Below are 15,253 nucleotides of genomic sequence, written 5' to 3'. Positions count from 1 at the left end.
CACATATATATATGTGCGATCACTTTGACAACTGACATATGGCACACAGTGCACCTATTTAGACAACATTGATTTGATGGAGAGAGTGAGCTAATGTGTGACATGAACATTTGATCACTATAAACAAATCAATGTGCAGGTCGTTCGGCAAAAGCTGCATGCTCATATGCCATCTTTGATGGGAGACTCCATCATCTAAGCGAAATTGTGATGGCACCTGTGCCCAGCGTCACCTTTCTGGCACTTGTGCCCGCGGCATGTGTAAGGACTTTTGAGCGAGATCGTTGCCAGTGCCCCTGGACTGGCTCTTGTGCGGGTGGCACATAAAATACACCATTTTGAGCGTGGCCGTTGCCAGTACCGCCTGACTGGCCTTCGTGCCAGTGGCACGTAAAAAGCACCCACTACACTCTATGAGTGGTTGGCATTAGGAAGGGCATCCAGCTGTAGAAACTCTGCCAAATCAGATTGGAGCCTGGTGTAGCCATCTGGTTTCACCAGTCCTCAGTCAAATCGTCCAACCCATGCTAGCATGGAAAGCGGACGTTAAACGACAATGATGATAATGATGACATGCACACGCACATCCATCAATTCATTGAGCTCTGATTCTCTTTGCAGCCTTCTACTTTGATTCTTGAATTCAAAGAGTAACAAACTCTCCCCACTCTCAATGCATCATAGACTGTCTTTCAATGTAGTTAGCTTGTTCTAAACACATGCATTATGCTGGAGCAATAAGATCTGGATGTGTCTGCCATGCTCATTTCTTTCAAACAGAAAATAATGTATCAAATTTGCAACATTTCATTCAAGAAAAAATAAAAAAGCAGCTAAAACTATCAAATTCTCTAAATAATGATAATCTCCAATAAGTTCTCCCTGAAAAACCACACTTTCTACACATTTCATCGCAAAAGGATGGATTCATTTTTTTTTTTTCTAAAGAGGACCAGGCAACTACTTCAACACTAAATACCTGCTTATCTTTTATAAATTTCAAATACTCTTTTTACCAGAGTAACATAATTGCATGTATCTCCTTGGCCTGAATGGATCTATATGAGCTAGAGTTGTTTAGTTTCATGGAAATATAAATGTTGTCTTTTGGGAGGAATGGGAATAAAACGTTTGCTTCAAAAACACTTAGGATGGATTTAAGTGCATAATCTTAGAGTGAGAAGTTCAGGTATTTAATACCTTCTGTTTCTAAATGTGCTACTTTATAAAATGAAACACATTATCACACATGTCCTGGATTTATCAAATGAATACTTATCCACCTGTTTAGTTAACCCTTTAATCAACACTCGCCAGCACTTCTATACTCTCTATTATCAAACCATTCCTCAGAATTGCTGACTCCATATTATATTCACATGAAAAAACACAATGACCCTGTCACTCTCTTTCTCACTGATCCCATTAAGTTACACTAAAGTACTAACATTTTACTTTATTTTTGTACTCAAAGCCATTTTTCTGAATGCCCACTCTACCGGTTAATATCCAATTATTGACCAGCAAGAATTCAAACAATACCATACTATTTTCACCCAGTTAGCCCTCTTCTCAAGTTTAAGCAGGCTCAACAAATACTATGGACACTCTTCTTCCTACTTATCAGTTGGTGTTCTTCCATAACTAAAATGTGTTGATTTTTTCCCTTTAGCAAGAGGTTACCACCAACCTCTGAATAAACAGAAAAACCGATAAGCTTTAATTTTTATTAATTTTATCTATTGTGCATATTATCAATAGCATTTCCTCCAAGGTCAACTATATATATAAAAATATATATATATATATATATATATATATATATATATATGTGTGTGTGTGTGATATATATATATGATATATATATATATATATATGTGATATATATATATGCTATATATATGTAGTGAAACTAACACCTCGATCGCCATTATATACAAAGAAGCCATCTTCTCTCGCTGTTATAGATATAATCAAGTTCGGGCGTAGTAGAGAACAGCCTACTGTATTCCTCACGTGACTAATTATTATTTGAAGTGGCAACTGCTTCGTACCGTTCCCGCCAGAACGCAAATCGACCAATCACAGCCCTTAATAAAGTCACGTGATGGTGTTTTTCTAATGTCTCTCTGGAGCCCCTATTTTGCTTTAAATAGACTAAATTATACCCAGCTAATTTGTCTCGGTTCAGATCTCTTAGAGGCCTGTTCCGTGTACCACACAGCAGCAGCAGCCAGCGACAACAACCAGCAGCTTCGTACAACTACGACTACCACCATCGTCGCTGCCAGCGTCAACACCACTTCAACTACGAACTACAAGATTCGCCACCAGCATCGCCAACATGATTTCTACGTACACAAGCTAACCAAACTACCGCAGAACTTCTAACTCTGTTTGTGCGATTCACCTTCGCCACGATAGACAACAGACAAGAACCTAGCCTGCGACGAACATCTGTATTCCAGAACCCGGCTCGGCATGGAAGCCCTAACATCACGACGAGTGATCGCTCTGCCACACACGCCTCAACTTCTTACATACAGACTGTTACTATTGTGTACTTTAAGAACTGGCAAATTCTTATATGTGTTACTGACTCTTTTTCTATCTGCTGTATCTCACGCATACACATACATGTATCACTTACACACACTCTTTTCTTTACACGACGGCCTGTCTTTTATTATGTTTTCATTATGTCACATTCACACTCACACACAGACATACATTTTAATGCAACAATAAATAATACTGTTATTCATCTTTATCGGTTGTGTTCTATCGTCTTCCTTACTGGCCATTTACGAATTCACTATGTTATCGAAGTATAACATATTTATATCATTTGATATATTTTGTGTTCGACCGTGTGACACATTTAATGAAAGGAGCCCTGTTTTTCCATTCGTCACCATTTCTCCTTTTGGGTTCGCACGGTCGTTCTTATAAACATAAAACAATGCTATCCAATCTGAAAAGTGCTTTTCCTAAATTACATGCTTTGTAAAATATGAAGAGAAGAAATAAAAGCTGAAATAGCAATTAATAACAAGAAAAGAATTTGAAATACACTTTCTGGATAAAGCTTTCAAAGGTTATGGCCATTGCCCATCTTCCTCCAATTAAATAATAATACGATAAAAAAAAAAAGCTCCTCGATTCATGTGTACATAGAGTACTGTAAAATAAACTTCCAAATGCAGAGACTTATTTTGACAGTCTTCACATGACGCAATGTTGAATGCTGGGCCAAACTGCATTATTACAAAACATTTATAATGAACCCGAAGGAATTAAAACTGACTGACTGAAGTTCATTTTCCCTATTTCTTTGTTGATCACCATCAGAGATGTTAATAATATATGACAATGTTGGCATCCATCACTCACTCAGTTCATTCTCTTCTATCACCCAGTTTCTTTCAAACTTACTCTCTATCCCTCTACCATGCTGCTCCTGTCATCTCTATTTAATTTCCTTACACCCAATCATCTATCACCCTCTGCTTTCCTCTGCCTGCTCTTTTTTATTACACTCTTGCTCCTATCAATCTGGTTCTCTATAATTATCTCTCTTCTATCTGCCAGGGATAAGATAACCCTCTTCTTTCATTTTCTTTTTACTTAATGTCCATTTTCCAAGGTAGCATGAATTGAATGTTTTGACCAGAGCTGGCAAGCGGCCCCAAGTTCCAATCTGATTTGGCTTGGTTTCTATGGTTGGATGCCCTTCCTAATGCCAACCACTTTATAGTGTGTTCTGGTTGCTTTTAACATGCCATTGGCACAAGTGCTCATTATGTGGCACCAGCACAAGTGTTTTTTATGTGGCACTGGCACAGGACTCTTCCAGGCCAATCATCTTCACCAGGAAATGTAGCCTTAACACTTCTGCTGTGGAGGAAGGGTCTTCTGGTATTAGTAAATGAATGAATGGAAATATCATAAAGGAGAGGACTCTTTAGTTTTAAAAGATACACAACAATCTCTCTTGTGTTGCTGTGACAATAAAATGCACCCAACATGTTTTGTAAAGTGGTGGTCATATAAAAAACATTCAGCCATAGAAACTCTGTCAAAAATGGAATGCATGAGTATGATGTGGTCATCAACTCATCTAGGAGGGCAAAAACTCTGAATAAAAATTGATCAGTCCATAAAAGGCATTAAAAGTGGGAGGTAAAATGATGACAATAAATGCACTAGGCATCAAAACAAGCAGTATGACCTGCCTTTCATGCAATAAAATGCAATTAGTGTTATCCCATTGCAGAAAGCTAAATGGAATGCCCAGGCACATACTCAGTTTAAAGTTCTGAACGTCAATCATTCAGAGCACAATATAGGCAAGAAAGAACTTTCAAAGGGACTCAAATTTTGGGGGGAATATAGGAGAAACATTAGTAACTAGTAACTTCAACACAGAAAATGAGTCAGTTGAGGGAGAAATGGATAATTCAATAGGGTTTAGGTGAAGGAGATAGAAAATCAGCATGTTCAGAAAAGAAGAGACAATCATATTAGCAGTAGAAGAGTACAAAAGAAGACACAACTCAGTAGCGCCCAAGTTGTTAAAGAATTGTAGTTAGTCAAGCCTTTTTGAATGAGTTGAAGTGAACTTCAATAACACAGAAAGCTTCTGATGAGTCCCTGCAGAAGTAGCCTCATCAGGTTCTTTACTAATCATGATGTTGAGCTCCAGGGCAGCTTTCAAGTAGACCTATGATTGAGTGTTCCAGATTTGATGTAGTAAAAGGGCTATGGGCTGACATTTTTGTAAAATAACAATTTTCTTTTTTAGAGATGTCATCCATAATCAAGTTAATGTTAAGAGGATTATGGATGTTGAGAGGAAAAGACAATATGAACTCATAAGATTGTAAACGACCGCGCAGAAGGAGAGGTGACGAGAACGGCTCCTTTAGTACATTGCACGGTTGATACAAATAAAATATGAAAAGGATTAAATGAGTATAAGTGCCAGGAGGAAAAGAGATACACAACCAGAGTAGAATGTTTAAGAGAAGATGTGATAGCTGTTATCTACTATGTCTGTATTTATGTATATAACAGAGAGAGAGAGAGAAGTTTCCCTTAAGTCGTTCGCTACAAGCTCATTGACTAAATCTTTTCAGAAAGTATGAGATACTAAACCAGGCATGTTTCAGTCTTCTTAGACCTCCTCATTTCTTACCTTGGGAACTAAAGCCACTTGCTTCATGTTCATAAGAAAAAGAAAAAAGCTACGTAAAATAAAAGGTATTAGCATTCTTTTTTTTTTTTTGATGTAGAGACAATTTATTGAATACCTTTCGGAAGAGAATAGAAAATGTCACGGTTATAATTATAAATTTGGTTCAATTTCAGCAGCAATTAGTTTGTTTAGTCTCATCCAGCAAGTAAAAGAAAAAGAAAAAAAAAATGTAAGAAACGAATATTCTTTCCGTTATTTAACTATCAACCACAATGGTATTGTGTTTCTCTGACCTGGCCTTCCAATCCGACAATGTTAAATATTTTTATCAAAAAATCAAGTTGTTTTACGTTTAGTCATGAGATAAAATTGAATAATTTCTCTTAACTTTGGCGAAATGGCTATCTAACTTCGCAGGCATGTAAAATATCAATCAGTTCAAAGTTTTCTCTCATTTAACCTTTGAGGGGAGAGGGGGAGGGGGGAGAAAGGTTAATTTCTCTTATTTTACAAAAATTGTGATTTAATCCCATCGGTTTGGAAGATACAGAACCCATCCAAAGAGAATTCCGAGAAAAAGATCATTCCTTATAGTGCTTAATAGATAAATATTGGTTTTTAACCGAAAACAAACTTTTAAAAGATCGCCAGCCGGTGCAAGGTCAGGCCAGATATGGGGGCATATGCCGTTGCAGTGCATCGCTTCGTCCACCATTTATTAGTATTTGCTCAGGTCATCCAGGGCAACCCTCTGAGTGGTTCCCAGTCAATTTCCATCACCATGAAATACTTCCTCTTCCGCCATAACCGTGAGACATGTGGCCGACCGACAGAAGCTGTCGCCCTAGCCGGATCCTCAGAAGAGGAAACAGTCTAAGTTGATGCTCCCGGATCATATAAGTAACAGGACACATCTCAGTTTCTAACTATAGTCGTTGGTTGGAAACGAATTCCAACAAATAGTAGTCCATTATTCTGCAAAGAGTCCTGGTACTGAAAGAGTTCAGGTGGCCTCTTTGGGGGTCCAGACAGTTCCAAGTCTCGCAACTTAGCAATACAAGGAAAACCAGAGACCTGAACTTTTTGTCAGCATGCTCAGATATCGGCAATCGGTGCCAAACAAACAAATTGCTGCTGAAATTTAACACAATCATAGCAATGAATCATTTCATGTTTTCTTACTTTGGAAAATACTGAGTAACTTGTCTTACTCAATAATAAAAAAAATGAATGAATTAAATGTTTCCATTCACTACGGACAACAAAAATCACATTGGTCTACTTCCATTATCGAATAGTTCTATAATACTGGAATAAGAAGATACTCATTTCTAGACCTCCGAACAACAAAAATGTGCTAAAAGCAAACAGCAGTGGTGAGGACTGAATGGGGAAAAATTTCAGAATTTAAATTTAAGAAAGGCGTTAGGCAAGGTTGTATGCTATCCTCTAAGCTATTTAACATACTCTGAGAAAATTTTCAGAGAAGTAGAAGACATGCCAAGTTTGACAATAGGAAGTATGGATATCAACCCTGTATATGCAGACAGTACTGCTTTAGTAATTTTTAATACAAATGATCTAATAGCTTGAGTAAATGACAAATGAATTTCTCATGGAATGGAAATGAAAGGGAAGAAAATTAAATCAAAGGCAAATCATAAAAAATAAATATTACAATTGAGGAAAAGCCAATTGAATACACATCAATGATAACTATACTTCGAATATATACAATCAGAAAATAAGGAAATGCGATGAAGAAAACAGGAGAATTTGGAAAAAAGTCAAACACTAAGAAAGATTAATATCAAAACTACAAAGAGATTGTACACCTTTTAGAACATTGTCATTTTATAAGATTTTGCTGGCAAATTTTTAAATTAACATAAATATTTATTTACATGAAAGAAAATTACCAGAGAACTTGCATCTAATTCTTCCAAATCTTTCTGTTAAAACTGTATTGAAACCATTTGTGAGGATTTTTTTTTTTTTTTTTTCATCACAGCAACTGGTCGCACACAAGGTTTAACAGAATCTACTGAAGCAAGCCAGCATGCTTGCAGCATTACCACGGGCGATGGCAAGGTTAAGGCGTTGAGAAAACCAAGTGCCCTCACGGGCATCACCTGATACCTCGATGAGGCAAGCTACCAACGTTGACAATAACTTTATACATCATCATCATCATTTAACGTCCGCTACACACACACATATATATATATATATATCTATATATATATTGAAAAGATCCATCTATATATATATATATATATATATATGAGCGTGGCCGTTTTCGTGCGGGTAACACGTAAAAGCACCCACTACACTCTCTGAGTGGTTGGCGTTAGGAAGGGCATCCAGCTGTAGAAACTCTGCCAAATTAGATTGGAGCCTGGTGTTGCCATCCGGTTTCACCAGTCCTCAGTCAAATCGTCCAACCCATGCTAGCATGGAAAGCGGACGTTAAACGATGATGATGATGATGATGATATATATATATATATATACAAAGAGATCATGAAGGTGTTATGTATGGCCCACTCTACGAAATGAAGGACCATTAATTAAAGTAATATAAAATAGCTTGTAAGCTTTTGTAGTGTGGGTATATTTAAGACTTCTGAGAATATCATGGACAAAACGCAAAAACCAATAATGAAGTATTGAGATTGGTAAAAACTAAAAAAATTTTGTTCGAAACGTTAAAGAGAGTAAACTATATCTGGAACTGTTAATGGAAGGCAAAATGAATAGGAAGGTTAAAAAAAAAAAAGAAAGAAAGAAAGAAAGAACGAAAGAAAGAAAGAGAGGGAGAGAGAGACAGAAAGAAAGAAAGAAAGAAATAAAGAGAGAGAGAGACAAACCAAGAACCTATATGGATGGATAATATCAAGGGCGTAAAGAATACGTACACCACCCATTTTCGGCGTAACAAAAACCCTAACCCTAAACACCGGCTGTACGTATTCTTTACTTTCGTCATATCAAGAACTGAACAGATCTGACATGCAGTGAATGTATAAAATAGTACAAGACTGAGATGGAGATCCATGGTTTTCAACCTGCTTGAAAGCAGACGATACCTGATGACGATGCTTTTTAATAGCATACCTTTTAACGCTGCCTGCGTTAACACAAGCACTTTTGATTAAAACTAAATGCCAACATAGTTTTCGGACACTGGGCATCTAAGATTACATTATCTAATGTGCCCTTTCTTTTTTAAAGACCGTAGAGTGACTTGGAAGATATTTGCGTACTGTTGCTAGCAGGTCTACTGATCACGTATAGGTTCTATACTTGGTTGCGTTGCATTTTGTTTTTAATCAAGAATGCTTTTTTATTTTGGTTACGAATATTCTTAAAATGATTTCTATTATTTTACTTCTTAAACAAAAATTATATATTTTCTGCTGAATAATGGCATATTTTTACCAAAAAACAAGCAACAAAAAGAAAAGACATTTCGAACAGCGGCGTTTTAGCAGATAGGTCCGTTGAGTTACGTCCCTTTACGCCCACGAAGTGAAATTAAAAAAAAAAAAGACCTACACTGTAAGTCGGTCGCCCCTAAAAAAAATCCCTGCAGCGAAAAAACGTCGACCGCGGCCAAGCAGAAGGAAATAAAATCTGGAGTCGCGAAACAAATACCGGCTTAGTTTTTGTGGAGTTTAAAAAAAAATTTTTTATGTTAGTCTTAGAGAAATGATATTTACTATTTCAAAATCTTTTATATAATCTGCTATTTACAACAGACACACTCATTCATTATTACATAGAAAATATATGCACATATGTTAGAAATTTAAAGAAAAACAAAACTTTTTAAATGGAACTTTAAAAAAAAAAGAGAGAGAAAGAAAAAGAACGTACTACGAGTATTCAAAATATTTTATTAAATAAATAAGATGAAACATGTGATGGTTTTCGAGAATTTTCTGCGAATAATGGTAATTCCGGAATTTGCAATGAAGTGAAATTTGCAGATATTAATGTATATTTTTTTACAAATGGAGAAAATTGAGATTATGAAAATATATGCCAATTTCTAGTATTTCATGAGATTTTAAAGAACAGATTTCATTTTCTTATATGTGTGTGTGTATGTGTGTCGCTTCTCGACTTTTTTTGCTTAGATCAACATGTAGTATATAAATTAAGAACATATATCCCCGATGACAAAATAAATATATAACTGTCGGTAACTGGGGATGTTTTAGAAAAACAAAATCTCAAGTCAGTTTCCTCTAAAACGGTGCGAATAACCTGATTTATTGGGGTTCGATGAGATCTTTGATAATGACTTGTAAATAACATGTCACGAGGTGTCAGGCTTATGATATTTCAAAAGAGAAAAAAACTAATCTAACCAGTTTTATACACAATAATATAAAATATGATGAATATTTAGATGTCTGTTTTTGTTCCTTTTCGCTGTTAATATTGATAAACCATTCTTACAAACACGAGTTGAATTTTGCCGGACATAAGCCACATACATATACATAGGTGTGTGTGTGTGTGTGCAGTGTATTTTTTTTAATATCAAATTACTATAGTTTTCGATATTCAAATCATATCACATTTCAGCGAAGTTATATAAACAGATCTTTCAATCTTGAAAACACTGAATAATATTAAACAAAAACAAAAAAGTAAGAAACAGTTATTTTCAAAATAGTATCAAACAAGGAACTTATTTAAACCAATGTAAGTGTTATTCTAATATAATATAATAAATAGTTATACCTATATACAGAACATTCAGAAACACGATGACACGAAACATAGGGAAGAGGTTTGTTTTTGTAAGAAAGGTGTCGTGTCTAAATAATCAACTAAACGAATTAATGACAGTAATAAGGAGGAAAAAAATTCTATTCCTTATCTAAACATACAATTTATATTTCTAATGGTAGGTATGTTAGGTTACTAAGAAGAAAACAAGACCTGTCATTTGTTAATTAAATTCTAAAATTTGTTACACGACGATCCAAATAACAATAATAGATGAAACCAGGTGATTCGATTTGTATATGTGTAATGTGTATCTATGTTTCTAGTCCAACGGATATCTTACCTGCAGATATTCACAAGATTTTTCCGTTGTACAGTCCATTGCCTGATAGCCAATGCTTTTCGGCGAGATGACGCTGCAATATCCATGTTAGCAGCTCTCAGCTTCCCTTAAAACGTACAGTCCTGCTAATAATTGCGCAGGTGATTTACAAAACCACCCCAACAACCAGCCGACTAATTGTTCACTACACAGTTGTCGTCATGCATTGATTAAATACAAGAACTGTAAAATATTATCTATGATAATATATTCAGACGTCCTTATCTTTGTCTTACTCTTGTATCAGCAGTGATGCGGGGTAAGAGAGAGAGTAAGAAAGACTGGGAGTGAGAGAATGAATGATTGCAAAGGAAGAGTGCGTCTACAGCGGGGGGAGGCGGGTAGAATTGGAGGATGAGTAAGAGGAATAGAGAAAGTAGAAATGGTATTAACTCAATGAAGAAATTCTTTTATTACGTAAAATGATATTTAATAAATTCTGGATTATTTTTTAGACATAGATTTACCGTTATTCATTGGAATTTTAATGTAAAATTTATATTTTCTTCCGGAAAGTGAGTGTATTGTTTTGTTTTTTTTATTTTTTTTCCGATTACTGTAACAAAATTTTTTTTTTCAAATTGTCATACTAATGAACCAACTATCTTATACATATTTATTATCATCATCATCTTCACCAGCATCAGCAGCATCGTCGTCGTCGCCGTCGTCTTCGTGATCGTCGCCGTCATCATCATATTGTCATCACCGGCTCTACTGCCATCATCATAATCTTCGTGAGATATTAAGTCTATTCGTGGCCGTTTGACCTACAAGAAATAGCAGCCAAATAACTTTCAAATCAATCTCCGCTGTTTTAAATAAAGAAAACAATAGATAATGTAAATCTTCATAAACAAGAAAATAAGATGATCATGGAAAGAATGGTTTTTTGATTGTAGGTTTTCTTGATCGAGGTTAACCAGGGACTAAACAGTAACGATACTATCATCATATCCATCTGTATATTATTCCTACTCAACATTATTATAACTGTCATCGTTATTTTCTTTACCGTTGTCATCATCATCATCATCATTATCATCAATTAACCTCTTTCTCATTGCTGTCATTTCGTCATCACCACTACCGCCGCCGCCGCCACCACCAACAGTAACATTAATACCGCCTACATTCTTGTCATCAATGCTGCCATCGTAATTCACAATTTAAAATGTATAAATCAAAAATTGAATGAAATACCAACAAGTAAATATTTTGAATCAAATTTTTTTTTAATCCATGAAAATGTGTGTACTATTGTTGTTGTTGTTACTGCTGCTGGTAAGGCTGCTGCCATCACAAGATGTACTTGTGAGGAAACCATTAAAAATCAATATTCTGACGAAATATCGATTAGCATAAATCTATAAAAGGCAAAATAGATCTTTAGCAGCGTTTTCAAATTTTGGGGTTACGATCCATAAATTGTTTCGGGTGGTGAAAGGTATATTCTTGGATTCGTGGGCGAAATGTGTATAAATTAAACATTTCTGTGGTTTTGTTCAATCCTTGTTGATGGATGGCACAAGGCTATACATTTGCAGGAGATGGGTACAGTTGACTGAATAACTAGTGCTCATTTTTCTCACAGACACCCTCAAGGTGGAAGAGTTGAAAGGTAAAGTCTACTGCAGCTAAAATTTAAGTGGGTATGAAAAGCACAATAGTGTAGACCATATCGTCCGACATTCTACTGTTTTTGTACTTCAAATATTGATGTTTTATATAAGCATTAAAGCCTTCAGATTTTGTTTAAGGAGGAGAAATTCGAAAAATGTTTATTACGCTTTATTAAAATTTTCGGTGTTTTTTTTTTGTTTTTTTTTAAGCAATAATGGTGTACGCGAAAATTTTCAAATAGAATGGAAACCAGGTCAAAGACTCAGTTTATGAAAACTGATTGTCGCACCAAAGCAGCTGCCACAAACTTTATATATTGATTTTTTTTTTTGTATGTGTTAGGGTGGGCGATGTAGGCACGAAGTCAATTTTTATTTAGGATACACTTGATGAAATCGTACTCGGTATTTTTTTTTTGTACTTATTTTCTTCGACCTGAAGGAAATAAAAGTCAAAATCGTTTCTAGTTGGGGTTTAAACCACTTGTGGGCAACCTGCAGCACACTGGCATCAAGCGGTTCGTGGGACTTTCTGAATGGCACAGCTAACGAAAGGTTACCTTCATTTTTCTTTTAATAGTGCGACCCGTCTGATCATGAGCCATGTTTAATGCAGCCCACTTCTTGTAAAAGGTTTGCCCACGCTCGATTTAAACTTAGAACTTATAGGTACAAAACTAAAATAATTTAAACTGGTATATTGCCTTTTGATCGTCTTTGAAGATTTAGTCATTGTCATTACTTGGAGAACTGCGCTGATGGTTTGTATCGCGTTACCATTGCTACTTTTAGAATGGCAATCACAATAGGCAGCAAGAGAACCAGTCGCGGTCCGTCTATAGACACTGCGGAACTGTACCCCCGCTCCATTTCCACTCGATATTATCGATAACATTCAATATAATGAGTCCTTTTTTCTTTAATTTTTTCTTTATACTTGTACATTATATAATCCTTAAGCTTAATGTCAGTAGCCATCACCTAGTTTATGAAAAAAATACAAAAATCCTTGTATAGAACTGTGCGCTTCACACTTCCAGCGACGCGATGTTTGCCTGTTGTTTCCATGCTCACATGTCCGAGATAGGAAGCTTCACGCTAGGGAGAGAGAGAGCACTGCGTGAACAACAGTGCCAGTGAAAGGTAGTGTTTATTTTTGATTCCATATGTGTTGTGCTTAAAAACGTGTTTATATTCTTGAATGTGATAAGGTGTAGAATTAGATTATTATCCTGCTTCTAGCTTCAGTGTTGCTGCCAGGATATGAAAAATAAGGCTGATTTCCGCCCCTCTTATTTTGTGATTTAAGGGGTTGGGTTGAAAAACTTGGGTTAATTCGCAGTGAAGTTCAGTGAACAATTTAAACACACTACTAGGCAGTGGCTAAAACGCGAACCGATCAAGTTTATGTATAAATATTATTTTTATATATTTGTTTCCTTTTACACAATAATAAAACAACGGCTAAAAATTTTCAGAATCAACACTCCCACTAATTTTATCAACGAGACCTCCATAATTGACGAGTGTTTCAATAATTTACTGAACTGAGTGAAAACTCTTCTAGTGAGTCAAGTTTAATAAGGGATAGGCTTTGCCATGTACACTTACTAGATAGATACACCACAAAAAGGCAATGTTTTCAAATATCTCCTTACAGCTTCATGTGCACCAAATGTTTTGACTTAAAAGGGAATATTGCCCTAAAACTTTCATCGTTGAGAAAAAGGAAAAAATTGTGGTGATCGTTATTTTCTCAGGGGACTTAACGATCTAAGTATTAACATAAACAAGGGAGTGAACGATGTAAGTATTAACATGAGAAGGATCGGATTAAGGTCAACTAATGCCCTAAGCGCAGCCCAACAATGGTACCATCTCGATCCTCCCATTGTCTAACTGACAAGGCATTAAGATATAATAAATGCTGAATGTAAAATAGATTTGAATTTTTTCTCTTCCTGGCCACTGCCCATGTCAGATCCCAATCATTACCTGTTTTTAATTTTCTTTTCTTTTTTAGCAGTCGACAATTTAAGAAAATGATCTACTTAAACTAAAGAAAAATACAAATTGTTAATAATAATAATAATAATAATAATAATAATAATAATAATAATAATAATAATAAGGATCTTTTTTAAAACGGGGGCCACATTTTTCATTAATGTTTTACGTAGTGTTTTTGGTACCGAAAGACTTTCAAACTTTGTATACTTATCTATTTTGTGTTATAGAACAGAAAAATACTTTTGTATTCGAATTTATTTCATGTAAAAAATTGTCTTATTTCGATAATTTCAACCATTCACTGACAAGTATTCAGTTGTTTACATTTACTCCTTTGGCTCATTAAGCGATGTAAAGCGTATTTAATCTCCATACCTTCGTTTTATTTGCTTTTTTCATTTTAAATTTGCTTTAACCCTAACCCTAACCCTAACCCTAACCCTAGGGTTAGGGTTAGGGTTAGGGTTAATTGTTTCAGAATCGTTTGTTTATGTAGTCGGCACTTAATGTATATCGGCTGAATGGACGTCAGTGATTGGTTGAAATTACAGAAATACGACAACTTTAACATGGAATAATTTATGGATTTCTTTTTTTTTAAAGAAGACTAAGAGAAAAAGATGTTTTATATGACACATTCTACCAGTGTTCCAAGTTTCAAAGTGTTTCGTTAATGAAAAATGTGGCCGCCGTTTTAAAAAAGATCCAATAATAATAATAATGATAATAGTAATAATAATAATAATAATCCTTTCAGATCTTTTTTAAAACGGGGGCCACATTTTTCATTAATGTTTTACGTAGTGTTTTTGGTACCGAAAGACTTTCAAACTTCGTATACTTATCTATTTTGTGTTATAGAACAGAAAAATATTTTTGTATTCGAATTTAATTCATGTAAAAAATTGTCTTATTTCGATAATTTCAACCAATCACTGACAAGTATTCAGTTGTTTATATTTACTCCTTTGGCTGATTAAGCCATAGCTTCGTTTTATTTGCTTTTTTCATTTTCTTTTTTTTTTCTTCGTTTTATTTGCTTTTTTCTTTTTAAATTTGCTGTTTTACCCTAACCCTAACCCTAACCCTATCACCGATAGAATTGTTTCAGAATTGTTTGTTTATGTAGTCGGCACTTAATGTATATCGGCTGAATGGACGTCAGTGATTGGTTGAAATTACAGAAATACGACAACTTTAACATGGAATAACTTAGGGATTTCTTTTTTTTTTTTAAGAAGACTAAGAGAAAAAGATGTTTTATATGACACATTCTACCAGTGTTCCAAGTTTCAAAGT

At 35.1% G+C, this 15,253-nt stretch overlaps 1 protein-coding gene across 1 annotated transcript in view; it reads right to left on the bottom strand.

Annotated features, from left to right (window-relative positions):
- The window catches only part of LOC106881795 (RUN domain-containing protein 3B), a 50,538-nt gene extending 39,955 nt beyond the window's left edge, over nt 1-10,583 (bottom strand). Inside the window, exon 1 of the mRNA XM_014932307.3 lies at nt 10,284-10,583. Within this exon, the coding sequence (XP_014787793.1) occupies nt 10,284-10,369 (86 nt within the window). The 5' untranslated portion in view covers nt 10,370-10,583. The remainder of the gene's footprint in view (nt 1-10,283) is intronic.
- Between the last annotated feature and the right edge of the window lie 4,670 nt (nt 10,584-15,253).

Source organism: Octopus bimaculoides, chromosome 4 (assembly GCF_046866305.1).
Source record: "Octopus bimaculoides isolate indiv1 chromosome 4, ASM4686630v1, whole genome shotgun sequence".
Lineage (NCBI taxonomy): Eukaryota > Metazoa > Mollusca > Cephalopoda > Octopoda > Octopodidae > Octopus > Octopus bimaculoides.
The sequence above is the reverse complement of the archived record's forward strand: the minus strand, read 5'-3'. Positions and strand labels throughout refer to the sequence as shown.